The sequence below is a fragment of the Cynocephalus volans genome, chromosome 3 (genome assembly GCF_027409185.1).
Source record: "Cynocephalus volans isolate mCynVol1 chromosome 3, mCynVol1.pri, whole genome shotgun sequence".
Lineage (NCBI taxonomy): Eukaryota > Metazoa > Chordata > Mammalia > Dermoptera > Cynocephalidae > Cynocephalus > Cynocephalus volans.
This window is the reverse complement of record NC_084462.1, coordinates 183,896,941-183,923,485: the sequence shown is the minus strand read 5'-3', so window position 1 is coordinate 183,923,485 and position 26,545 is coordinate 183,896,941. Positions and strand designations below refer to the sequence as shown.

At 62.2% G+C, this 26,545-nt stretch overlaps 1 protein-coding gene across 1 annotated transcript; it reads left to right on the top strand.

Annotated features, from left to right (window-relative positions):
- AKT1 (AKT serine/threonine kinase 1) lies at window positions 1-24,614 on the top strand. The gene is made up of 14 exons (XM_063090377.1): window positions 1-76; window positions 2,710-2,849; window positions 14,730-14,858; window positions 17,682-17,793; window positions 18,128-18,275; window positions 18,745-18,876; window positions 18,951-19,016; window positions 20,035-20,103; window positions 20,410-20,535; window positions 20,616-20,744; window positions 20,951-21,165; window positions 21,552-21,639; window positions 23,098-23,200; window positions 23,550-24,614. Exons 2-14 carry the CDS (start codon window positions 2,804-2,806, stop codon window positions 23,627-23,629), a joined length of 1,443 nt encoding a protein of 480 aa, XP_062946447.1. The 5' UTR covers window positions 1-76; window positions 2,710-2,803; the 3' UTR covers window positions 23,630-24,614.
- The last annotated feature ends 1,931 nt before the right edge of the window (window positions 24,615-26,545 follow it).

Here is a 26,545-nt window from a genome sequence, read left to right as displayed (position 1 = left end):
CGCGGGGATGCGGAGCGGCGGGCGCCGGAGGCCGCGGCCCGGCTAGGCCCGCGCTCCGCCGGGACGCGGCGGCCCGGTGAGTCCCCGCCGCCGCCGCCGCCGCCCGGGCCCGGATTTCCTCCCCGGGCCGGGCCGCTTTGTTCCCGGCCGGCCGACCGGGGCGCAGCCGGAGCGCAGGAGCGGGAGCAGGAAGTGGCCGAGCGGCGGCCTGGGCGGGGAGGCGCGGGGCGCGCGGCCCGGCGCGGAGGGCGGCCCCACGCGGGGCGCCGGGGCTGCCGGCCGCCGTCCCCGGCCTCCCTCGTGACCTTGGGGAAGCCGCTGCGCCTGGCTGGGGAGGGGGCGTGCGTGCGCGGGAGCGGTGGGCGTGGGGCGCCCCCGGGCGCTTGGCCAGCCAGGCAGCTGGCAGAGTCAGGAGGAAGGGTTGCCCCAGCCGGCCTTCGAGTTTGTGGGAGGGCCCTGGCCCGGAGACCTCATTTCCCGTGGACGTGAAGTTGTACTTGGTGGCCGGGTGCCCAGGCTAGCCCGCAAAGGTCTACCAAGCCTCCTGAGCCCGGAAACGGCGTCCTGTCCCGGGTGAGCTCTGGAGATGCTGCCTCCCTGGAGAGCGGCTGGGGCTTGTCCCCCAGTGTGGGCATCCCGGGACAGCTGCTGAACTTGTCCCCAGGGGGCCTGGCTCCTGGGTGCTACTGTGGTAGACAGAGGGTGGGCTTGGGCCTGTGCTCTGCCGCAGGGGCCCCCCGCCGTGCTCCAGGTGGCCACTCTGAGCCCCTCATCCAATCGAAGGGTGGGGCGCATTGACGGAGCTTGGTTCCCTCTCCCGCAGCTGCACATACAGCTCATGAGCCAGTGCTTTGGAGGCAGGGGAGGGAGCCTTTTTAGAACACAGACTGTTTTGTAAAAAGTTGTGACAAGTAATAACAATAGCAGCAGTAGGGGTTTATGGTAGAGGAACTCACAGTATGGAAGCTGTGGAAGTAGGGATCTCCTGCACCCCCATGCCCTACTCCAGAGGCAGCCCTGGCGCTGGCTTGGTGTATACATTTCTGTGCAGGCGTACACCACTGTGTGTGTGCACAGATATATTTTTACACATGGCTCTCGACAGCTGTCTGACTGTCAGCAGCAGGTCTCAGGGCTCAGGCCAGGGTGGGGGTGGGAGGGGACATCCCAAGTTCTTTGAGTCCAGCCCTGTGCCTCCAGGCCACACCCACTCAGTGTCACCAGAGCCCCCTGTGCCCACTGTGTGGGGCTCAGAGCCCTGTCCTCAGCCCTGTCCTCAGCAATATCTCTCTCTGGTCTGGTTTGCTCTCTGTCATTGCCATGGGCCTGCTGAGGGCTTTGGACACTCTTCCTTGGGCCAGGTGTGATCTTCCCTGTCCTGGCATCAGACACGAGGCAGTGGAGCCTTCCTGCTGTTCTAAATTTGGCTTAAGACAGTGCAAAGCGACCCTCTCTGGGTGCCCAGCCCCTGCCTCAGGAGGCCAGAAAAGTGGCCTGGAAGGAGATCATCTAGGCTGGCTGTAGAAAGACCCGTGTTGGGATCTATTCCAGGGAGGTCTTCAGGTTCTTTACCTACTCTGGAGGTCCCCGAGAGGACCCTCCTGCCTTTAGGAGTGCCTGTGGACGGGTAGCAAGGGACCGCTATCAGGAAGAGCATGCCAAGTGCTATTTCCCAGGATGCCCAGATGTGTGATGGGTTTGAGGGATGCCTAGGAGTTTGCCCAGCTGGGGATCAATGGGTAGGGCCGTGCAGCATCAGTGGCCAAAGTGTGTCAAGCAAGGGCTGGCTGGTGGGCCACTGCAGGGCACGGGCTTACACAGTGCCCCCCTCCCCTGTTTGTTGCCTGCTGAATGCTGTAATTATGGGTCTGTAACCACCCCGGACTGGGTGCTCCCCACTGACGGCACCGTCTGAGCCTCTCTTTGTCCCCAGAGCCCAGCACTGGGCCTGGCAAAACCAGAGATGCCTGATAGACGTTGGCCGAATGAATGAACCAGATTCAGACCGGCAGGGGTGCTGTGGTTTAGGAGGGGCCTGGGGTTTCTCCCCGGGAGGTTTTTAGTGTCACCCTGGAGGGCTCTGGGCTCTCATTTTCTCCAGGCGCCTGCACTCCTGGCCCTGCCTTTTTCATGTTTGAATTTCTCTTCTTTCTCAGTCTGGGGAGTGGGCAGGAGGAGGCCTGTGCCCTGCCTCGGGGATCCCAGTCTGTGGGTAGAAACACCACAGAAAGGGAGAGCAGACGGGAGCAACCAGCACCAGGGGTTCAGGGAGGCCAAGCCAGCCAGGGCCAAAGCAGCCAGAGGGGCTGCCTGGAGGAGGCAACCTCTTGGCTGGTCTGTCCGGCAGGGTAGGGAGGCTGGGGTGGGAGTGATTCGTACAGGGGCCAGGGAAGTGGGAATGGGGGAGGTGGGCATGCAGCCGGCTTAGAGGGCGGGGAGGAGAGGCCGGGGGCAGGGGCTGAAGCCTGGCTGAGGAGAGGCCTAGGTGTGGGGAGCAGTGTTGAGTAACACGGGTTTTATGTCAGGCGGGGTGAGTATTTGGGGAAGGGAAGGCTGGCAGTGGGGAGTGAGATGGGGACAGGGGTCTGAGCTAACAGGAGTTCAGGTCCCACGGGAGGGCAAGCCTGGGCCAAGACCCCGAGGTTGGTGGGATGGAAGAGCCGACCCCAAGTCGGACACAGCCTCACACACTCCCCTTGCTTCTTGCAGACGCTGAATCCGGGCCGGCTGGCTGGGGAGAGCCCGCCTGAGAGGAGATCGTGAGCATTGCCTGGGCCGCCCAGCCCTCTGCAGCCCGGGCGCCATGAACGACGTGGCCATCGTGAAGGAGGGCTGGCTGCACAAACGAGGTGGGTGCCCATCGCGGGGGCCGGGGGCTGGGGACTGCCCCGTGGTCTGCCCGGGGGTCTCAAAACTGGCCAGTCCACTGGGCCTGTGGGGCTCCCTCAGGGGTGGATGCTTTGGTGACCCCAAGGTCTGCGAGTGCTTGTGCCAAGCCTTGCTGGTGGGGGGAGTGCCTCCCTCCCAGCGCTCCCGGACCGGCGCAGAGTCCTCCTGCAGCCTGGAGGGGAGGCCTCGTGGGGCCTCCTGGGTGGGAGGCCCTGTGCAGGGCCGGCTGACCAAGTGGCTGCCTGGCCGAGCCTGGTGGGCGGGGACAGTCGCTGCCAGCCTCCCTCCTGGCTTTCCTGGAAGGCAGTGGGGACACTGGGCCATTCCAGGGCCTGGCATGCTGGTGGCCCAGGGCTCCTGAGGGCAGGGCAGGGCAGGGCTGCTTGGCTTGGCCCAGCGCCGGCCTTAGGCCTGGGCAGTGGGGAGTGGAGAGCTCCATACCACCCAGGGGCCTGGATGCAGAGTGCGTTTGTGCTGGAGCTGCAGAGTGGGCTGGGCCCAGCACATCCAGCCTCCACCCCTCACTCACATGGCCCTGCAGCCCCTGAGGGGCCTGGCGAGGAGCCTGTGGGATGGGCGCTGCAGCCACGGCACCTCACCTTCCAGCTCTGCCCGCGGCCCCTGCCGCGCACATCCTCTGTCACTCGGGGTGGGCAGGGGGGGGTGGGTGGGCTGTTCTGCTCCTCCGTCCAGCCAGGGCCCAGCTTTATGTCCAGGTGCCTTGGGCGAGTCACTCCCTCCTGCCTTCCTCTTGCTCCAGACCTTTTTTCTCCTAGAGATCTGGTGACCCTGTGCACGGCTCACCCCTCCTCATGTGCACCCTCCAGCAGATGGAGCCCACATCTTCTGGAGGGGTCACCCTAGACACAGATAGAGCTGGGGTAGGGGGGTGGCACAAGGGGGTGTCACCAGCTGGGGTTTTGTGGGGTGTATAGGAGAGCAGGCCTGGGAAGCTGCAGTGGCCGGGGAGGAGGCGAAGGCATGACCGAGAGGAGAGGCTGGGGGCTCGAGGCGGGACCGAGGAGAGCTAACTGGGAGCTGCGGGGCCCGTCGCCCTGGGCCTCGAGGTGGGGCCAGAAGGCTGCGGGGGGCCTGTGGTCCCTGGAGAGGCCCTTGCCTGGCTCCCCCCGAGGCCTCTTGCCCTCACCTGTCTTCTCCATCCCCTCCCCCAACGCTGCTCCTCCTCGTGCCACCAGGATCCCCCCTTGATCACGTCTGGCCCTTCTGCCTCACTTCACAACCTCCTTTGGTATTGGGGACCCCTGCTCTGTCCCCTGTTCCTCTCTGCTGTGCCGCACACAGTCTGCCGCCTGGGGCTGCTGCTTACTCCTCGGCAGACGTTTGTTGACCGGCTGCTAGATTTAGGGTCGACCCACCGAGGCCTGGGCCTCAAGACTACCCGGGGGCCTGGGCCGCAGTCACCGAAGCATCTGCTGGCCAGGAGTGCCCCCTCCGAGGCCTCGGTGAGTTTCAGGTTGCTGCTTATGGGTGGTGCCTTCTGAAGGGACTGGGTGGGAACGGGATATCAGGCCACTCTGTCACTGTGTCCCTGTCCAGGGGCAAGTTCACCGAGCTCCTTGGGCTTTGGTTTCACCATCTCTACTGTGGGAGTGGCGAGGGGGTGAAGACTTGGTGGAGTAGGGAATGTGGTTTGTGGGGCCCTGAGTCAGGGTGCAGGCAGCCTAGCAGCCCCTAGGCCCGCTGCCCAGCCCCGGCCTCAGGCCAGGAAGGGAGGGTCCTGTCCTCCCTGCTTTCCGGCCCTTTGCCTCCATCCCATGTCGTGGGGCGGCCAAGGGTTGGAGGCGGCAGGACATGCTGCATGCCCACGGCAGGTGCTGGCCTCTCTGCTGCCTTGAGTAGGCCGGCATCCTGCTCTGGCTCAGGCCCGCATCCCCTGCACAGCCTTCCCCTGCTTGCCAAAGAAGGCCTGTCCTCGAGGGGCCCCTCACTTCCCCCGGCCTGTACCCCTGGGGACCTTCCGTTTGTTGCAGACTCGTTCACTGCCTAGTGCTGCAGGGCTAGGTCCCACCCACAGCACTGGCTTGCTTGTGGCTCCAGCCCCTCTGTTTTCCTCCCCTGGACCGAACCCTCCCTGCCTCTGGCTGTTCAGACCTGGCTGGAGGGTGGGACACATGACTGTCCTCAGGGCCTGGCCCGGCCTCTCTCAGGTGCCCTGTGCCATGCCTTGCTTCTCGCAGCTGCAGGTTGGGGTGCTGCCCCGGGGGTGGGCTGGTCTCCTCCGCTGGTCTCCCTGCATCCAGCCCAGGGCCTGGAGCACGCTGTTTCTTGGCTGACCCCAGGGTGACAGTCCCACCACGGCTACTGGCTGGTCACGTGTGGAATGATGGTGCCTCCAGAGGCTGCATGGGCGTTGAGATGAGAGTGGGTGGGCATCCTGCTGCGAGTGAGGGGTGGTGTGGGGTGTCTGGCCACCCCAGGCCCGGACTCTTCCTCCTGCCCATTAGGAGGTGGGTGCCCATCTCTGGGGAGTGACCCCAGGCTGCTTCCTGGCCGTGTGCTCTGGGCCAGAGGAGCTGGGCCTGGCGGGGGACAGACGGGCAGATGTCTCAAGCTGTGAGGGGACGGGCAGATGTCTCAAGCTGTGAGGGGACGTCCAAGTGACGAGCAGCTGTAGCTCAGCTCCAGTCATTGGTGGTCACTCCTGGCGGGCTGGGTTGCGCAAACACTCCAATTTTCAAAGATTTTGTCTCTTATGCGAACCCCCTGTTTTTTGAATGTTGAAAATTTTTAAAAGCCAACGCTGGGCCCAAAAGTAGGTCTGGGTGAATGAGGCCTGTGGCCTCTGGCTTTCAGTCTTGAAATTATAAAATAGCTGTGTGTTAAGGCGTCAGGCCCGTGTCTGTGCAGCTGCTTTGGGGTGTCCTACCCACCAAAGGCTGGCCCATACCGCCCATACCACCCCGGCTGCAGCCCAGCCCCCTGGGAAGCTGCCTGGGGGAGCCCCCAGCCCTTGGGGTCCTGCTCCTGTCCACCCAACCTGGCAGGGCCCAGGGGGCCAGAAGGGGGCAGAGGAGGGCAGCCAGGATGTGGGGACGCAGGGCGAAGGGGCTGGGGGCTCTAGAGCAGGCCTGGCCTGGGAAGGGAGTAGGCTGCCACCAGAGAGGCGCCTCCTGGGCTCACCCAGGCTGGCTGCCGCCTGACAGGGGCCCAGTGAAGAGGGGCCAGCCTGGCTGGTGCGGGCTGTTCCCGCAAGGGGGTGGCGGGCAGAGGGTGGTTCCCTCTCCCATGTCCCATGGTGTCTGTGACACCGACCCCCACTGCATCTCCGTCCTGGCCCCTGCTTTCCAGCTGGTCCAGGGGTCCCTGTAGTGGGTAGGTGCAGCCCCTGGTGTCCTGCGCTTTGCTGAGTTGACACCCATGGGAGAGGCCTGTGGGGGGTGGTTTAGCCCACTTCAGAGAGCAGACGGCCTCGGAGGTTCACGGCTTGTGTGTGAATGGAGGCCGCTCATTGCCCTGCAGGGTGAGGGCTCAGCAGGACCACCGAGGGAAGGCGCCTGCAAACCTTCCCTCAGCCTGTGTGAACCTCGTGGGCTGGAGAGGGCAGGGCTGCCTGAAGCTCCTTGGGCCTCAGTTTCCCTGGCTGTCAGGCGGTACTGCTGTGGCTGTGGCTTCAGTCCCTGAGTCTGCTAGGCCTTGGGACAGTTAACGTGAGGCTCCAGTTCTCCTGCGAGGAGCATGAGGGTCCCAGACACCCCAATGGGCAGGACAGGGTGGCCAGGCCCCAGGGTGGGAGGAGGTGCTGGGGGCAATTGGTCGGTGCCTGGGTGGGAGTGAGGGAGCGGTGGGTGCAGGTGGTGCCAGGCAGGAGTGCTGGGCAGAGAGTGGGACCTTGGCACCCCTGGGCCCACCGGGCCGAGGGGATGGGAGGTGCGGGCCTTGTGGAGAGGGTGGCGCGTGGCTGTGGCTGAGGCCTGCCAGTGTTGGGGCTGTTTCCTGTTTTGTGAGCGTGTTGAGTTCGCCCTTCAAAAACAAACAACAGAAGAGGAAGCTGAGGTGGCCCTGCACTGGGGGTGAGGGGCCATTGTGGGTCCAGCCTGGACCCCTGGGTAGTTCCCCAGCAGGCAGCCTCCTGTCCCTGCTGCCTGATCACCGGAATTCTCAAGGCAGGGATGCCCTATGGGGGTTGGGGGAGGGGGGCTGGATTCCATGGGAGGTCACAAGGAGGGGAGAGGAGTGGGGACAGGGCTATGAGACCCATTTAGCTGATGGGACCCTAGAACAACCTCTGCAGACCCCGTCAGCCACCCCATGGGGTAGCAGAATGTACATTGCACACAAGGGAAATGGAGGCCTGGAAGGAGGTGGGGACGGAACGTGGGTGGGATAGTTCCAGTGCCCACTGCAGACCCCTGTCCCCCCCCCCCCGAGGGCCTGGCTGGGCTACATCAGGTTGTGTTCCTAGAAGTGCTGCGGGAGGGGGCCGAGGGAACTGGCTGGGCTGGGGCTGGCGTCCCCTCTGCCCGGCACACCCAGGCCGGGCTCGGGGCCAGCTCCCTGCCCTCAAGCCCTCCTATAACTGGAGCCAGTGGCCGAGGTTCTGCGCCTACTTCCTGAGCTGCCCCACGGTGGGCAGATGTCCGCTACTGCTGCCCCTCGGCATGCCCAGCCCCTGTCCCGGGCCCCATGAGAAGGCTGCTCTGGCCCAAGCCCTGGGCCCCAGGCCAGGGGGCTCCAAGAGGGCCCCCACTTGTCCTCCACTCCTTCATGCCCAGTGGGGGCCCGCCTGCCTTCCTTCCTCCCTGTGGATACCTTTTTCTTAAAATAACAGGTCCACATTTCAGAAACATTGGGATTGAGTGGGGTGGGTTTCATGGCAGCTCTGCTCCCTACTCTGGGGGCCTAGGGGAAGGGTCCCTGGGGTGGGGGGTTTGGGTTGGAGGATCCCTGGGTGGGCCCCTGAACTGCAGCCCCCACCCTTAACCCAGAGTAATCTCTGGGTGGTCCCACCTGCCCAGCTGGTTGTCAAGGTCGGGTGGGGGCTTTCAGAGCACATGGGGAAGGAAGACTTTGGGGCAGTGAGAGCCGGAGGCCAACATCGGGCAGGCCTCTCGAAGGCGGCAGCAGCTCCCTGGGCCTGGCAGGGTGCGGAGGAGGCTGGCCAGGGGCCGGCTGGGGGAGAGGGCAGAAGAACAGCTCTGGGTGACAAGCTTGGTGGTAGCGTGGGGGTGAGTGCAGCCCCAGCTGTTGGCTGCCCTCAGGGCTCTGCCAGCTCAGCTGTGGCCCTGAGTTAGGGAAAAGGCGCAGGCTCTTCTCTGGAGGGTGCTAACCACCGCTAGGCGTGGAGGGCGGGGCTCCTCTGGCCTGGCCCCTGTTCACCACCCCAGTGCAGGGCGCTTCCTCCTGGGGATATCATGGATCGAGAAACTGCCTGTGGGCAACCCGCAGAGCCCTTCATCTGCCAAGAGGGCCCCGGCGCAAGAGAAGCTGGGGGTCGCTTAGTCACTGGGTCTTTGTTTCTGCGTCTGGGTGTTTGCAGGGAGCTGGGAGGGGTGTTGGTAGGCCCTGCACCCTTGGAAGAGACTCAGGCTCAGTGCCACTGTCCTGGCCCCACAGACTGCTCCACAGTGGTCCAGTCCCTGGAAGAAGCCTGCTGCATTCTCCCTTTGCCATGGGCAGTCGCAGGAGGACGCTCTGGCCATCCATGTCCCCTTGCAGAATGGATCTGCTTGGTCACATCCTGTCCAGTCCTTCTCCCAGTCTCTGTCCTGCACGGGAGCCCTGTCACCTTGCTTGCTTGGGTCTGTGTTCTTGGCACAGGACTGAGGGCAAGATGTGTCCCCATTGGGAACTGTTTTGGAAATCCCCAAGCATGGTGCAGCGTGCCATGTGTGGGCTTGGGTATGGGCCACCTGAGGGCCATAGCCCCTGTCCCAGAGCCTGCTGATCAGGGGTTGGCCGGTGACCCCGTAGCCTCTCAAACTCCCAGCTCCCTAACCGGGGTCTGGCTGGCCTGCACAGGCTCTGTGGGCCCCTGGATGGCCCTCTGTGAGGGTGTGGCTGTGGCTGCCCTGGATCCCAGAGCCAGCCCGGGCTTTCAGACCAGCTCCCCAGAGCCCCCCATTGTGGGCCCTCTGTTTTCATGGGTTCACTGAGTGGCCCATGTCTGTGCTGTTGCTGAGGCTGCAGTGGTGAGAGACCAGACACTGCAGGTGGGAGGGCAGTGAGGCAGGGGATCAGAAGGCCACCTGCTGCAGGGGGAGACGATGGCTAGAGTGGGCGGCACATAGGGCACTGGGGCTGTGGCCCAATCTGCAGTGACATGGGTGGAGGGGAGTAGAAGTCAGGCGGTGGGTATGGGGGGGGCCACTGCACTGGTGCAGAGCTGTGGGGAGTGAGCTCAGTGGGCAGATCCGAGGGGGCTCAGGATGTAGCATTGGTGGGCTCTGCAGTGGATCAGGTGTGGCCCCCTTTTCAGGCCTGAGGGGTGTGTGATGGGCGGTGCCCATGGAGAAGGTGGGGCTTGCAGGAGGATGTTTGGGTGGGTGGGATGTCCAGTCTCAGGTTGTCTGTAGGCTGCTGTAGCTCTGGGAGGTGGGCTGGGGGCAGCTGTTGTTGGGAGGCCCAGTACCCCAGTAGGGGCAAGAGGCTGGAGAGGCCCCGAACTAGATGCCACCCTGGTGCGGCAGGAAGGAGCTGAGTGGCTGCCCATGCCTTCAGGTGCACTTCCACAGTGGCAGAGGGTGGCGGTGCCCCCAGCTGCGTCCCTCTCTCCTTCCCCGCACGCCTCCCTTTGTCCCAGGCATGTGTGCGTTAGGCTGAGGCCTGCTTACTGGCAGAACCAAAGGCCTGGGAAGAGCTCACAGTTCGTGTCAAGCAATGAACTCAGCCTAGGCAATAGGATCTGGGTCTCCGGTCATGATGTGAACCTCTGTGACCTTGAGGGCCCCCTTATCTGAGCTTTACTTTCCCTGGGGAATTGGTGGACATACTGGTCCGTGCCCTCCCTGCCTGCCAGGTGGGTTTTCTGGGAGCGTGGGCCAGGGAAGGCCCAGGCAGTCTTGATGGAGTGTCACCTTCTGCTGGCCCGGGAATGGGCACCTCTCCTCTCCTCGTCCAGATGGGCCATTTGTGCCCCACCCCCGTGAGGTCCTTGAGGTGAAGGGCTCACCCCTGGAGGAACGGGTGGCGTATTTCACCTCACAGCAGAGCCCGAGCTGGGTCTGGCTGGCCTCCCTCCACCCCCCACCCTGGCACTCGTTCACGGGGCTTAAGGGCTCTCTCCAGCAGTCCGTGGCCTAGCACCCTCCTGGTGATAAGGGGGACAGGCTGCGCCATTCGAGATGACCCATGCTGCCCGCCTGCTGCTTGGCAGGAAGCGACGGGTGGGCTGTGTGCGGCCTCGACGGGTGAGCCGCACAGCAGGGCTGTGCTCAATGTGCCGGAGAAGGTAGATGGGCGCCCAGCAGCTGTCGGTGTGCGATGGATGTGTCGGCGGCGGGGGACCGCGTGGTCGCCGCTGTCAGCTGGCACCCGCTCCCTGGGCCTGCTGGGGCTCACTTTGCTGTGGAGAAACAGCTCGGTGCCGCCTGGCGCCCTGCCAGCCACCGCCTGCCACTGCCACCACTGCTGCGGCAAAGTGTTTATCCAGCAGTTTCTCTGAAAACTAGGGACTTGGAGAGAATGTTCCCGGAGTTCAGGCTGTGGTGGCCAGGCAGGCCTTGGCTCAGAGGGGCTTACACACCTGGCAGCTGGGGTGGACTTGGTCAGGCCAGGCACATGGCGTGCCCATCAGGCCCGTCCATGGCACATAGACCCTGGCCTCCGAGTCTGTGTGGGTGCTGTGGGGGTGCCATGACCCCCAGTGTGGCCTGGGCATGTGGCTGTGAGGTATGGGGAGGGCAGGCCCTGGCCTGTGCCTGTCTTGTCCCCGAGCACTGGCCTTGTGGCCCTGGGGGTGCTGCTTTGGGCTGTGGGAAGCCAGGCGGGAGTGGCTTCCTTGGGAGCCTACACCTCCCAGAACCCATACATTTGGCCTGAGGGGCTGCTGGAGAGGAATCCCCTTTCCTTAGGGGTCTTCCAGCCCTTTATCCTGGGGATGAGCAGGCTTGGGGGGTGGACGGTAGCAGGTGGAAGGCCCTCCTGGTGGAGGTGCCCAGAGGGAGCAGGAGGAGTTGGGGGAGCCCTGGGCTTTGCCGGCCACCCTGGGCCAGGACACAGAACCCTGGGTGGCCCTGCCCAGTCCCCAGCCTACTGAAGGCAGCTGCCGCCTCAGGCCTGGAGCTCCAGGCTGTGGGTGTGGCTGGCTTAGGGGCTTGGGTCCCCACCTGGAATACCATGCCCCGCCTTAGCTCCAGACACAAATGCATGCTGAATCTGCCCCTCAGGATGTCACCCCCTAATCAGAGCCCCCCCCCAATGATCGGCGATGTTGGTTTCTGGATGCCCATGCCTGCTGGGCTAGGCAGGCAGGTGGCACCCACCCCCGCACCTCTCACCCCCAGTGTGGGTGAGTCCAGGGACCAGAACACAACTGGTGGGGAACTCAAAGAGAGCCTGGGTGGCAGGCCCCTTGCCCAGGATGAGCACCCAGCACCCACCCCCGCAGGCCCCCAGAGGGTTAGTCTCTTCCTGCTGGAGGACTGCAGGGCTCAGTAAGTGAGGCTGGGGGTGCGGGGGCAGGCTGACCGGGGGCTGCCTCCTGTGGCCATGAGGACAGGGGTGGCCGTGTCCTCCACGTGCCCTATCCTGTGTTAGCCCCGGTCCTGAGGGGGCACGGGGATGCGGGCCACGGCACAGGCTGCAGCTGGAGCTGCTGTGCCCCCTGAGTAACCACCTGGCCGGGCTTGAGGCAGGAGATGAAGAAAGAGACCTGGGTGTCTCTGGAGCCTTAGCCCTGTGTCCCCGGGCCCCCCAGGCTGCTGCTGCTCCTCCGAAGGGGTCTGTGAGTCCGGCTTCTGGGGCAAAGGCAAGGCGAGGCTCTGGCCCCTGTGCCCACACCTGGCTCCGGAGCCGGATCTGGGGGGTGCTGGGCAGCCCCTCAGCCTCTGTCCAGCAAGTGCTGCATCCTCAGATCTGGCTTCTAGAACCTGCCCAGTTGGGGGGATGAGGTGGGGCCCGGAGCCTGGTGTGAGCACAGGCAGGCTCTGGTAGGAGACAGTGCAGGGGTCAGGGCCTGGGTTGGAGCGGGCCGAGTGTGTGCGCGGCGCAGCGCCAGGGGGCCTCGCTGGGCGCGGTGGGGGCCGGTGCCAGTTGGCGGATCAAGATGGATTTCTGGGGTGTGCAGTGGGTGCTCATCAGTCTCCCCGCTCAGTTAGCGTCCTGGGGAGCGGCAGCTGGCGGGATGGGAGGCACTCCATCAGGGGCCGACAGCTCCAGACTGGCGCGCAGGCGGGTGGGCATGAGTGGCGGGGTGGCCTGGGATGGGGGACAGGACGGGGACAGGTATGGGGATGGAAGCGGGCCACATGCAACCCCCCTGAGCCTGCCCTGCTCCCTCTCGCGAGACCCCACCCACCTGCCTGCTGCACCTGTGGGGGAGGGGTGCGTGTGTGTGCACGTGCGTGTGCGCGTGCGTGTGTGTGCGCGTGCGCGTGCGTGTGTGTGTGCGTGTGCGCGTGTGCGTGTGCGTGTGCGTGTGCGTGTGCGTGTGTGCGCGCGCGCCCGACCCCCGAGCTGGGGCAGGAGCGGCATCCCAGGGTGGCCACACCTGTTCAGCAGACTGCACAGGGGTTCAGAGGACTCAGCAGAACTAGGTGTAGACTTTGTGAAATGCTCTTGGGGGTGAGGGCAGATTTCTAGGCCACCATGGAGAGGCCAGGGTGTGGGCTGCGTCTTCAGGTGCCCTGGCGATTGTCTGTGAAAAGTAGACCAGTGCGGAGGGATAGCAGAATCTCGTCTGTCCCATGTTTGGGGGAATGTCCCACGGTGTCATGGAGGGCGGTGCCTTCCTGCTTAGCCAGCCCCATTCCCCTGACCAGTGCTCAGGTTCCTGGTGGGCGGAGTCTGTGTCAGTGCTGGGGTCTGGGCCTGCCTGGAGCTGGGGTCATGGCCTGAGGCTGGGCACTTGCTACCCCTTTCCCCCACCACTCCAGGTCCCTGCCACTCAGGCCCTGCTGGGTGGGCGCTCCAGCACCTCCACAGTGGCTCTGGGGCTTGCGGAGTGGGGCGCCCTGTGTAGGCCATATCCAGAGGTACTTGGTCAGAAGGGGTCTGGGCAGTGGGGGCTAGGGGAGGACGGGGGAGGCCAGCAGGCCAGGACGTAGTTGTTTGTCCAGCCCTGGTGGCATGCCTTTTACAGTAAAGCCAGGCCTCCCACCTGGTCCTGCGGAGACGCTGCTGCCCTACCCTGGCTCCCATGGGGTTGGTGAGGTGGGTGGAGCCCGGGATCTCTGAGAGCCTTGAGGGGGTGTGGGCTTGTGGCGCAGGTAGGGGTGGCTGGGTTGACTCTCCCACCCCAGCGCAGGACTTTTTGTCCAAGAGCCTGTGTCCCCATTGAGGGGCAGGGCGGGGTACCCTGCAAAGAGGTTTGAGGGTGGAGAGTGTTGAGGGCCAGGCACACAGGGACTGCAGGAAGAGGGGACGGCCAGCTGCCGCCCTCCCCCGGCTGGCTGGTGGCTCCCTGGAAGATAGGAGGCCTTGCCTGCTGCAGTCCCTAAGGACCCATGTCCTCTGAGCTCTCCTGGGACTCCTGGCCCCCTGAGATTGACTGTGTGCTGGGAGGGCTGTGGTCATCTGGGCCATACCAAGGGGACTGAGCAGGACCGAGTGGTGGGTGGTCCAGCGATGGGGCCTTTGCCTGTCTCCCATGTCCTCCAGGTGTGGCAGGAAAACACAGCCCCAGAGCCGGGGGACCCCAGCCCCTTATCCTGGCCCCCTCCCCACTCTCTGCCTAGCGGCCCCTCAGATGAAACAGTTGCCTAATTAGTAAGTTCCCTGTTGTTCAAACTCCTTGCTCGGCAAAATGTAAATGAAACATTTTTTTCCGGGTGTCAGTATGAAAAATGACAGCCGCTCAGATATCGCAGAGGACATCTGCTCTCATCCTTAAGTGTGAGTGTCTGTTTACGGCTGATGTTGCAAAACAGGGAAAATATTCCCATGTACCTGGGTAACCCATGGGTGGGGCGTGGCAGGGCCATGGCAGCAGGTCTCAGCCCAGGGACCACACACTCCCAGTGCCTCGGAGCCCCGGCCCAGCTGCCAGGCTGCCTCCTGGGTCTGGCTTCATAGGCGCTGTCCAGGACGGTGCCCTGGGCCTCGGGGCAGGTAGTGCTGTCCCACGGTGGGTGGGGTGGCTCTGTCCTGAGCACCCAGCCCTGGCACGCTGAAGATAGGCCCGTGTCCGCCGGGTTAGCCTGTGCGTCTCACTGAGTGTGCTGTCGAGCCCCTTACTGATGAACACCAGTTCCATCCTCTCAGCCAGAGGCCAGCTGTGGAGGGCAGTCTACACATGTCGTCGTCACCTGCAGCCACCACCTGGCTGGATCCTGCATGCTCAGGAGGAGCTCTTGGCCTTGAAGCTCCGGCAGCCATGGCTAATGCCTGAGCTAGCTGGTGCCTGCTGGGGACTAGCTGGCTGGGCACCACCTCCTCCGGGAAGGCCATGCAGATTCGCCCAGACCCCTGCCCAGCCTCCTGTCGCTTGTGCCCCTTCCTCTGCATCCCAGTGCCCCTGGCCCCCTTCCAGACACAACTGCCTTCCCAGTGAACTGTTGCTGGCCTTCAGGAGACTGTCCCCACCCCTGCCCACCCCCTGGGACTCCTGCCTCCTGGGCACATCTGTCCTTCCTGGCACAACCAGCTGCCTATTGGCCCCTGGGACAGGGCTTGTGGGAGAGGAGGGTGCTGGCCGCATGCGCTCACTGCCTGTGCGCCCGCAGGGGAGTACATCAAAACCTGGCGGCCCCGCTACTTCCTCCTCAAGAATGACGGCACCTTCATTGGCTACAAGGAGCGGCCCCAGGACGTGGACCAGCGTGAGTCCCCGCTCAACAACTTCTCCGTGGCACGTAAGAGTTCCCTCGGCCACCCTGGGTTGGAATTGGGCGGGGAGGGGGAATAGGGGAGGCTGGAGCCCTCTGTGCCCGCCAGGCCCCACACTGAGGTCCCCCTCCAGCCTCCGTGTCCTGGGCAGTGCTGGCTCCCACATCACCCCCTCTAGGGCTAGTTAGGGGCCAGCGCTGGCTGGTGGGGGTCTTGGGGCTGAGTCCCAAAGCTGGCCGAGGCTTGAGCTGTTCCCTGGTGCTCTTGCTCTAGAGGCTGGGGGGTTTGACCAAGGGGTGACAGAGCCCAGCCTCAAGGGGGATGGCGGAGCAGGGCCAGCTGTAGCCAGCCAGGGTCTCCCACTGGGCAGCCCTGGGTGGGGGCAGCCAGCTCCTGTAGCCTCCGCCACCCCCAGGAAAAGCCTGTGGTTCTCTTGTGAGGCTCTGAGAACCCTGGCATGGTGCCTCTGCCTCCCCCTCAGCTGGGGTGCAGGGCGACGGGTGGTCCACCATGCTCGTGGGATGGGTGAGTGTGGTGGGGCTGGCTGATGATGCTGGCCTGGGGCATTCTGCAAAGTGAATGAGACGTGGCACTCTCCTGTGCAACATGGTGGCTTTTTTTCCTACCTGTGAGGGGACGGTGTGTGATCCCACCCACGTGAGCTGGTGGGTGGGATGCTGGTGACAGGCAGGCCTCCTAGCCTGGTCCTGTTCCCAGTGCCACTGCCTCGGAGCCCAGCTCTGCCTGGGACTGGCCAAGGACACAGGCCAGGCTGCGGGTAGGACTGAGTGGCTAATTAGGGTTGGACTGTAGGACATCTGTGAGTGATGGAGCTTGTTAATCATGGGCCTCTGGGATCTGTCTCGGGCTGTCGTCTGGGTGCAGAACATGGTGCCTAGTGTTGTGTCCCGGGTCCACCCCCAGCACCTCCGTCCTAGCCCCCTGCACTCCAGTTAGCTTTGCCCTCCCTGCCTTACAGCCTGGGGCCCCAGGGAGCTCCAACTCCCCATCCTCGCTGGCCCCCCAGGTTCTGCTCCAGAGTCTCGGAAGATGTTTAGCACAGGTGGCCTGTCCCAGACTAGATGTGGAAGACTCCTGGCCTCAGTACCTGCAGGTGTAGAGAGGTGGGGTTGGGCTGGCAGCCTGGCTGCCCGGTCCCCCACCCCAGTGTATCTTGCCCTGTGCTGCAGGGGAGGGAGCCTGGCCAGCAAACCCTACCCTGAGGGCTTCCAGTCATAGGAGCAGAGGCCCTGCCCTGCAAGGCCCCAGGCTAAGTGGCTTCAGGTGGAGAGGGGTTTACCAGGACCAGTTCCTGTGGGCCCTGAATTCCCCCTTTAGGGTGTGAGGAGACCAAGGCAGCCTCGTGGCCATGCAGGACTCGCTGTGGCTTGTCCTAGGCTCTCCCCAGTGCCTCCTCGGTTGGGGCTGGGGGCTTCAGGGCTCAGGGAGGAACTGGGTGCCCCCCCACATGCCCAGTAGCACTTCAAGACAGGGCCTTGCTGAGGGTGGAGGAGACACCTCAGGAGGGCTCCACAGGCCGAGTGCAGTGAGGAGGATGGAGGGGGCTCTCCTGAGGAGGCACACGGGGGTGGGCATCAGCCAGAGGGTGCGGGGTCAGGGCTGGAGCCTTCAAACAGGGCCAGCAGCTGCAGGAGATGGATGGCCTGGAGCAGAGCTGGGGAAGGAGGGGCAGCTGTGCTGTGGTCTCTGTGTCCCTGGGCTTTTCTTTGGGGATATGTTCTGGGGCTGTGGGGGATGAGACCACCACCCTGAGGACACTGTCGCATCTGGTGTCCTCTGACAGGCTCTCCAGGAGCAAGTGGGAGGCTGGTGTGCTGGGGATGAAAAGGCCAACACGAGTTTCTGCCCTCCCCTGCCCAGTGTTGACACAGGCTGCCTTCTCCACAAGGCTGGGCCCCACGCCCCTCCCGGCCCCCGGGTTCCCTCTGCTCAGCCAAGCCAGGTCGGCTGGGGCCCCTTGCCGTTGCCAGGGCCCAGATGCTGGAATGTCAGAGGCCCCTCTGCTGGGCCCCCAGCCCCCTCCTGCCTCACACAGGCGGGGCCAGAGTCCTGGAGAGGGCCTCACAGCTGCCCACTCCACTCATGCACACCCGTCTTAGGGCCTGGCACGTCCCCATTATCCTTCAGTTGCAGGTATGTGTGCTCCAGGAGTGCGTGTGCTCCAGATGCGTGTGCTGCAGGTGCGTGTGCTCCAGGTGTGTGTGCTCCTAATGTGCATGTGCTCCAGCTGTGCACGTGCACCAGGTCTGGGCATGCTCCTGGTGTGCACGTGCTCCAGGTGTGTGCGTGCTCCAGGTCTGGGCATCCTCCAGGTGTGGACGTGTTCTAGGTGTGGGCGTGTTCCAGGTGTGGATGTGCTCCAGGTGTGCGTGTGATTCAGGTGTGCTTCTTCTCCAGGTGCTCCAGATGTGGTTGGGAAAATAGGATATTCCTGCACAAGGTGGGATGAGCTGCTTTCCAGGGCTCCCTTGTGGCTGCTGGTCCCTCCCTGGGACTTCCATACTCCTCCCCATCCGAGGCATGGCACATGGTGGGGACTCAGAGACTGCAGGAAGGGAGGACCTAATGGTGTGGAGGGAGCTGACCCAGCCCCATACACTCTCTTGGGGGTGCCTCATACCTATAGAGCAGAGCATGGAGCTCAATGGGGATCCTAGCACCGTTTTCAGAGGAGGGAAACTGAGGCTTGGAGAGGTTATGGGATGAGGCATCCTGTGCCTGGTGGGTAGAGTCCAGGGAAGAAGACCGGTGTGGCCAGGGCTGTGGGAAGGGTCCTGGAGAGGGGCAGTGGGCTAGCACAGAAGATGCTCACCCGGCCCCGCCCCCAGAATGCCAGCTGATGAAGACAGAGCGGCCCCGGCCCAACACCTTCATCATCCGCTGCCTGCAGTGGACCACAGTCATCGAGCGCACCTTCCACGTGGAGACGCCTGAGGAGCGGTATGCAGGGCGGGGAGGCCTCTGCTCACTGCTCACTCCCCCATGCTCCCAGGCCCTCCCCAAAGCACACTGTGGAAACAGTCCTGCCTGTGGGGTTTGGGTGGGGAAACTGAGGCTGGAGGTGAAATCAGGGTGAGGAGGGGGCGCAATCCTGCTGGGAGTCTGGGCCTCAGTGTCCCCAGCATACAGGAGGGTTTTTGACCCTGAGTGTGTGGGCAGCTTCTCAGGGCTCTCTCTGGGGACTCTGACAGCCACCTCTGAACCCGAGCAGGTGGGGACAGCGTGGGGTGGAGCTCCTGTGGGTGCACTGGGGCCTCACCTGACCGCCCTACAGGGAGGAGTGGACCACTGCTATCCAGACAGTGGCTGATGGGCTCAAGAAGCAGGAGGAGGAGATGATGGACTTCCGGTCAGGCTCACCCAGTGACAACTCAGGGCCCGAGGAGATGGAGGTGTCCCTGGCCAAGCCCAAGCACCGCGTGGTGAGGCCCGGCCCCCCACCTCTGCCTCTGCTGGGGCCACCCTGCTGCGGAGGGGCCTGGTGGGTCATGGGGTCCCAGCGGGCTTCACAGTGGGCGCTGGCTCCCCTCCAGGTCCCCTTTTCTTTGTCAAAAGTGAAGCAGGGACTCTGGGATCCAGAAAGCCAAGTGGTGTTAGTCCACTGTACCCCAGACCCCGGTGCTCCAAGCTGGGGCATGTGGCCCCTTGTTCTCCTGTGAGCCACGGACTCCCCCTGACCCCAGCAGGCCTGCAGGTGTGAGGGGTCCCCTGCCCTGTGCCCAGCCCCCAGCCCCCAAGTCTGCTGTGTGGAGACTCCAGCGGCCCTCACACCGCCTGCATGTGCTGTCCAGCTGGAGGCCGCAGTGCGCAGATGTGCCTTCAGGTGGGGGGTACCTCTGAGGGCCTAGGGCAGACGGTGGGTGACCCTGGTGCCTGCCTGCTGCTCCTCAGACCATGAATGAGTTTGAGTACCTGAAACTGCTCGGCAAGGGCACCTTTGGGAAGGTGATCTTGGTGAAGGAGAAGGCCACAGGCCGCTACTATGCCATGAAGATCCTGAAGAAGGAAGTCATCGTGGCTAAGGTGTGGGGGGGACGGGGGCTGGGATGGCGGGTGGGGACGGAGAGGGGCGGTGGCTCATCGGCCCTGCCTTACAGGACGAGGTGGCTCACACGCTCACTGAGAACCGCGTCCTCCAGAACTCCAGGCACCCCTTCCTCACGGTGAGTGCAGAGCCCTGTCCTGCATGGGACCCTTCTAGACACCGAGGAGCTGTCTGAAGGACAATGACCTGGCCTCCCGGGCCACATGAGGGCTTTATATGCTCTGACTAGGTGCTGGGACGGGCCCCCTGTGGAGGGTCAGGGTGTGGAGGTGCCTGATGTGGGGCTGGGGCTGTGCACTTGCACCCCAGTGTGCAGGGAGGGCAGGGCAGGGGACCTTGGTCTTGCAACTGCTGCCCAGGCCATGGGAAGCCCTGAGCTCCCCACACCCTACCCCCGGCAGACCAGTCTTCCAGGACGGAAGCCTGTGGTGAGGAAGCCTCTGTTGAGGCTCAGGCCACGTGGGTCTTCCTTCTCAGGAGACTTGGCTCAGGAGGTGATTGTGTCTGGGTGGGTCATTGTCCTGAGGGACTTGGCCCAGGAGGTATATGTTCCTGGGTGGATCCAGGAGGTGATTTTGCTGGGTGTGTCCCTGCCCTGAGGGTCTTGGCCCAGGAGGTGATTGTGCTGGGTGTGTCCCTGTCCTGAGGGACTGGGCCCAAGAGGTGATTGTGTCTGGGTGGATCTCCATCCTCTGGGGACTTGGCCCAGGAGGTGATTGTGCCAGGATGGGTTCCTGTACTTGGGAGGTCAGCCCAGGAGGTATTGCTGTGAATGGGGCTCAGCTGTAGTGGCTTGATTAATTGCAGGACTGGTATTTTGGGGTTGAGTCTGCCACTGGTGGGGCTTTTCCTTTTAAAGCGAGTCCGCATGGCCTTTGGGATGGAGGCAGCCCAGTAGCTGTGCCCAGGAGGACATGTGCTCCCCTTGCCAGGCATCAGAGTTGGACACTCCGAGCTGTTGCTTGACTGCCCATCCGATTTTGTGCCACCAGCTTCTGAGACCCTAACTCATCCCCAGAGGCCTGAACACCACTCCACATTGCTTACCTTTAAAATGTGCCTCGGGGGCTGCCCGGGGCCTGGCCTGCACTCCTGCTCACTTCGGGGGCCGTGATCCAGCTCTGCTTCTGTTACAGGCCCTGAAGTACTCCTTCCAGACCCACGACCGCCTCTGCTTCGTCATGGAGTACGCCAACGGGGGCGAGGTAGGAGCCTGGCGGTGGGCGAGGTGGTGGCTGAGCTCCTGCAATCCGTCCCTCCCAGATGCCCCTTTGCAGCACAGGATGGTGCTGTCCTCACAGGTGGTGGGATGCCTGCAGTGGGTAGCTGCCCACTCTGGGGATAACCTGTCCCCACCAAGTTACGGTCTCTAGGACCTTCTAGGCCACCAGGCTCTCCGGGGGCTGGTCCCTTCTGTGCCCTCTGCCCTGAGACCCTGATGGAGAAGCCCCTGCAGGTAACGGGGCAGGGAGGACCGTCCCTTGCTGCGCCTCAGGTTCTCCCTCCCGCAGCTCTTCTTCCACCTGTCCCGGGAGCGCGTGTTCTCCGAGGACCGGGCCCGCTTCTATGGCGCCGAGATCGTGTCGGCCCTGGACTACCTGCACTCCGAGAAGAACGTGGTGTACCGGGACCTCAAGGTGCACTGTGGGCCGGTGGGGGCGGGGCCGGCAGGGGCGGGGCTGGCAAGCTCCTGACCCAAGGCCGCCTTCCTGCACAGCTGGAGAACCTCATGCTGGACAAAGACGGGCACATCAAGATCACGGACTTCGGGCTGTGCAAGGAGGGCATCAAGGATGGTGCCACCATGAAGACCTTCTGCGGGACGCCTGAGTACTTGGCCCCTGAGGTGCACTGCCCGAGCCTCTCCCCTGTCCTGAGTCCCGCCCCCACGCTGCCCCACTTGTCCTGGGCACCTCGTGATGTGTCCCGCCTGCCTCCCCTCATGTCCTGGGAACGTGTCCAGGGCATGCCGTGACGCTGTCCTGCCCCCATGCCCCCCCTCTTGTCCTGGGCACACTGTGCCACCGCATCCTGTCGCCTGCCACCATCCAGGTGCTGGAGGACAACGACTACGGCCGGGCAGTGGACTGGTGGGGGCTGGGCGTGGTCATGTACGAGATGATGTGCGGCCGTCTGCCCTTCTACAACCAGGACCACGAGAAGCTCTTCGAGCTCATCCTCATGGAGGAGATCCGCTTTCCCCGCACGCTCGGCCCTGAGGCCAAGTCCCTGCTCTCAGGGCTGCTCAAGAAGGACCCCAAGCAGAGGTGAGGTCATGCCCAGTTGCAGCTGCCCCTGTGCAGACAGCGTGGGCAGCCCCCAGGCCATGCTGGTGGCTAGTGCTCACTGCCCTTGGCCAGGGTTTGTCCCCAAAGCTGCATCTCCAGGCCCAAGCACAGTGGCCCGGCAGGCTAGGGCTGGCCTGAGTCCTGGCCCTGCAGCCCCTGTGTACCTATTCAGGGAGCCCCCTACCCTGCTGTGGCCCTTGGGTGCTGTGGTGCCCACAGCCACTCAGAGGGGCTGCTCCATGTCCCCCACTGCCCCTGGACACCCCACCCAGTGGCCCTATGTCACACAGGGGAAGATGGGGCCTGAGCCCCTGGGCCCGGGTGGGTGGCAGTGCCATTACCGTGGTCTCTGTTTCTGGCCCCAGGCTCGGCGGGGGCTCCGAGGACGCGAAGGAGATCATGCAGCACGGCTTCTTTGCCAGCATCGTGTGGCAGGACGTGTACGAGAAGAAGGTGTGTGGCTGCCACAGCCCCCACCCCTGCAGGCACCCCACACACCTCCCCTTGCCTGGGTCTCACGCCCCTCACACAGTTACAGTTCTGCTCACTTGAACACCTGTCCAGGCGCTTGCACTCACCAGCACACCCACACTCACAGCTGGAGGAGCACGCCCGCCCTCACACACCCTCACCCGGGGGTCTGCCACAGCCCCAAGTACAAGGAGGGCCTTGCTGTGTCCCTCCCGGCGTTCAGAGGGTCAGCAGTGCTAGGTTTCCTCCTGAAAGCTGGCCTGGGGCATCCCTGACCCCCAGCTGTGTCCCCACAGACTCCCCATCTCCCCATACTGCACCAGGTGCCAGCTCCACGGGCCCTTCCTGATACTGCACGGTGAAGGCTGGTTGGGGGTGAAGTAGGGGCCTGATACTGCACGGTGAAGGCTGGTTGGGGGTGAAGTAGGGGTGCTCGCCCCTGTTCTGCCAGTTTCTCCAGCTGTCTGACCTCAATTCCTCCTGCTGCAAGGAGAGCCCAGCTCTACTCTATGGGTGTGCAGGGAAAGGGGATAGTACCTGCCTTTCTTAGCACATTTGGGAGTCCCCCTCGAGGGGGGGCTCCTTCCTGCACATGTCCCTACCATGGGGTGCTCACATGGCCCTTCATCTTCCGAGTGACCCCAGGAGCCCCTGCTCCCAGCCAGGCTGGAGTGGGCAGCCCCAGTACCTGGCTGGGCCTCTCCTCCCTTTGACCTAGGGCACCCTGGCTGTGGTCCAGGTTCCTGCCCTCCGAGAGTGGTGGGGCTTGGGCAGTGCTCAATTGCTGCCCAGCCTTGACTCTGCTAGTTCAAGGGACCAGACTCTGGGGTGGTGTTTGAAGAGGTCCTTACCTGTGGGACCTGGGAGCTGCCTGGTGGCTCCTTATGTGTGCACATCACTTTACAGTTACCCTTGAGTCCTGGAGTGTCTCAAGTCCTCTCTGCAGCCTGACCCCTGGCCAGGCAGCTCTGTGTGTGGTCCTTCAGCCCGGGTGAGGCAGGGTGACTCACCCTGTACACCTGTTCCACACTTGCCCTCTTTTGTCCTCCCCTTCCCAATTTATAAGAAAGCCAATGAGAAAAATAAGAAAACTAGAAAGAAAAACTAGAAAAGTGGACTTGGCTCCTTCCTCCTGGGGGCAGGGAGGGTCTTGCAGAGCTGGGCTGTACTACCTCTCACCACCTGCAGGGGCTGCTGTGAGTACAGCTCTGCACCTCTGCACTGCTGTCCCATGGAGCTCCCACCATCAGCCCACCCCAGACTGCTGCCCCACCCCTGCACCTCCCACTTCCCAGAGCCCTGCCTGAGGGTGTCAGTACTGCCTGGAGACAGCCCCTTGGGGATTTCGGGCACAGTGGGCGTCTGGCAATTTCTGGGCTGGGGTGGGCTCGGGAGTGCAGAGTGAGGACCGCAGCCACCCCTCTTCCTGCCCCTCTGCAGCTCAGCCCGCCCTTCAAGCCCCAGGTCACTTCAGAGACTGACACCAGGTATTTTGATGAGGAGTTTACGGCCCAGATGATCACCATCACACCGCCTGACCAAGGTGATGGGACCACTCTCTTCTCACCAGACAGGGAGGACTTAGTGACTGCCCGTGGCAGGGAGGCCCACAGTGTTCACCTTTCATTGGCTTCAGATGTTTGAAAATCCATTTTTGCCAAAAGAGTTTCTTTTGGAGGGTGGTAGTTAACAGGGTGGAGAGGGATGCTCCCCCCAGCATCTTAGGGCTGGGGTCACTGCATCCAGATGGGGGGCCCTGCCTTAGTTTCCCTGGTTGGGTGGCAGTGGGTTGGCTGTGCATCTGGAGGCCCAGCTCTCCCTTCTGGAGCCAGGGGCAGGTGATGGTGCCAGGAGAGGCGGGTGCTGGGATCTGAGCCGCCTCTTGCCCACAGACGACAGCATGGAGTGTGTGGACAGCGAGCGGAGACCCCATTTCCCCCAGTTCTCCTACTCGGCCAGCGGCACGGCCTGAGGAGGGGCCAGCTGGCCACAGGCAGCCACATGCTCCAGACCACGGCTTCAGTGGACAGAGAGGGAGCCCCGCACAATGGTCTGCATTTAGTGGTTTTTATTTCTCGGGTGCACTGGAGAGGAGCCACGTGCTTCCTCCTGAGCACGGATGGCAAGGCACCTCGTGCTGTGGTCAGTGGCCTCCCTGCCAGCCGGATCAGGGAGAAAATCGTTGGGTGGTTTTTCTTAATTTATTTCATCCAATTTGTTCTCCAGATGTGGCCTTGGCCCTCAGAACAATTAGGTTCATGTAGAAAAACGTTAAGGATTTCTGCAGCCATGTGCAATGTGGGGTCCGGGCAGGTCCTGTTGCGGTCCCCTTCATCAGCCCCTCACCACCGCCCTGGCTGTCGCCTCTTCTAGGGTCCAGTGCCTTGGCCCAGCTGGGGTCACCAGAAGCAACCTCATTGTGGCATGCTGGCTGGCACCCTCTCCCTCAGGGTGGGGCACATGCCTGCCCCCCGCACTAAGGCTGGGCCTCTGAGGACATCCTCAGAGGTGGCACCCCTAAGATGGGACTAGGGGTGGGGCCTGGGCCGGGGTTCGCCCAGTTGCCCAGAGAAACAGGTTTAAATTTGTTGCTGTGTATTATGCTGTTCAAAGGCGTTTTGGGGGGTTTAATCTTAGAGACAGGAAAGCCCCCTCCCTCACCTCCTTTCCCCCTCCTGTGTCATTGTTCTTGGTGGCTGTCCCACCAAGCGCATCCACCTCTGATGACTTCTCCATGATAGCACTTGTTCTTTTAGATGCTTTCCTTTCCCAGCTGTATGCACCCCCAGAGCCCTTTTGGAGGGGAGGCTGCCACCCGCCCCTCCACGCCCTCCCGGCCAGATGCTGCCGCTGCTGCTGCACCATGGTGTTTTTTACAACATCCAACTTGAGTATTTTTACTACTATAATATGGAACTTTCCCTCCAAATTCTTCAATAAAACCTGCTTTTCAAGTTTGTGGCTTGTGCTTTGCTGGGTGGCAGGGGAAGGAGGTGTGGCCAGACACCACTGTGGGAGGCTGGCCCCACTCACGGGGCCCCTTCTCAGAGCAATGCCCCTGGCAGGTCTGGGTCATGTGGGAGTCCACCAGGCCTGTGCCCAGGGACAGCCCCCTCTCTGGAGGCTTCAGGGGTGGCTTCCAGGGGAAGGTGTTCCTCCCTCAGCTCTGGCAGGACTTGCCTGAGAGGAGAGATGGATGCCTTGGCTGCCCCTGTCCCCTTGGGATCTGACCCTCTTCTTCCCTGACTCTGCCCGACTGTGCCCAGCACCAGCTGCTGTTGGTCTGGGCAGAGCAGTGAATGAGACCCTGACGCCCAGGAAGGATTTGGACACAGCCCAGCCCAGAGCTGGGGCTAAAGTCATGACCTGGTCCACAACCAGGCCCCGAGAGTGGCCCGTTTGAGGTCACAGGGCAAGTCTGGTACAGAGCTGGAGGAGAGGCTGCTCAAGGCGGGGTCACCCCCTAAGAAACAGGAACCAGCTCTGAGCCCAAGTAGCTGCTGGGACGTGCTGCTGGCGCCACCTGGTGACACCTGATGGGACTGCTTTCGGCAAGGAATCGCCTGCTGCCCAGCGACCATGGGGTGGGCCGGTGCCCAGGCGCCTGGTGTGGACAAGTGAGAGGCAGAATGGGTTGGAGCCAGGAGCCCTGCAGCCTCGATTCCTCGTCTCTCAGATGCGCTCACCTCCCTTCAAACCTTTGCATAGACAGTTTCCACCTGGTGACATTTTCCTTCTGCCTGAAAAGCTTTTTTTGACATTCCTTGTAATTCTTTCACAAATTTTTCTATGTTGGAAATCTTTAGTTTTGAAAGGCATTTTCACTGAGTCTAGATTTCTAGGTTGGTAGTTTCTCTCTTTAAAAACTAAATTTCCAGTGTCCCACCGCCTGCGCAGCTTCCAGCGCGAAGTCTGTGTCTGCTCTGTCTTTGTTCCTTCAAACATGAAGTATCTTTTTTTCTCTGGCTGCTTTTAAGATTTTTCTTTTTCACTGATGTGAAGAAATTTGATGATAATGTGCCTTCATGTAAATTTCTCCATGTTTCTATGTTGAATTTGTTGATCTTCATGGATCTGTTTTATGTTTCCATCAAATGTGAATTTTACAGCCATTATTTCTTCAAACATTTTCTACCCCCCACCCCCCATGGCTTTCCAATTACAGGCCCGTCAGGCTGCTTGAAGTTATCTCACAACTCAGCAGAGCTCTGCTAACTTTTTCCACCAGCCTTCTTCCTTTCTGTGTTTCCTTTTGGATAGTTTCTATCTTGTGTCTTCAAGGTCACTGATCTTTTCTTCTGCAGTGTCTATTTTGCTTTTAATCTCATGCAGCGTATGTTCCATCTCAGACATTGTATTTTTATCTCAGGAAGTTCAGTTTGAGTCATTTTTCTGTCTTTCATTTATTTCCTTAACATGCTCCTCTTTTCCTCTATCCCTCTTGAGCAGACGGGATGTATTTTAATAGCCATCTTGATATCCCTGTTCACTTAGCACTTATTCTACCACCTGTGTCATTTCTGGGTCTGTCTCTCCTGCCTGATTTTTCTTTTTCACTGTGCAGTGTATTCTCCTGCTTTTTTGCATGTTTTATTTTTTATTGGACAGCAGACATTGTGAATTTGATTTTATTGGTATTGGATTTAAACCCCCGCATTTTTTTCTTTATTTTGTTCTGGAATGCTATCAAAATTGCTTCTCGGCCTTTTGGCTAAGATCAAGTGTGGAAAGCTGTTGAAGTGCTTGCAACAGTTTGGTCTTTTTGAGGTCTGAATTTAAATTGCTAGGAAGGGGCAGAGCAGTCTTTTAGTCTAGAGCGAGTCCGGCCTCACTGAGTCAACAGCCTTCAGAACTCTACCCTGCGCCTGTGAATGGTGAGGTTCCTCCA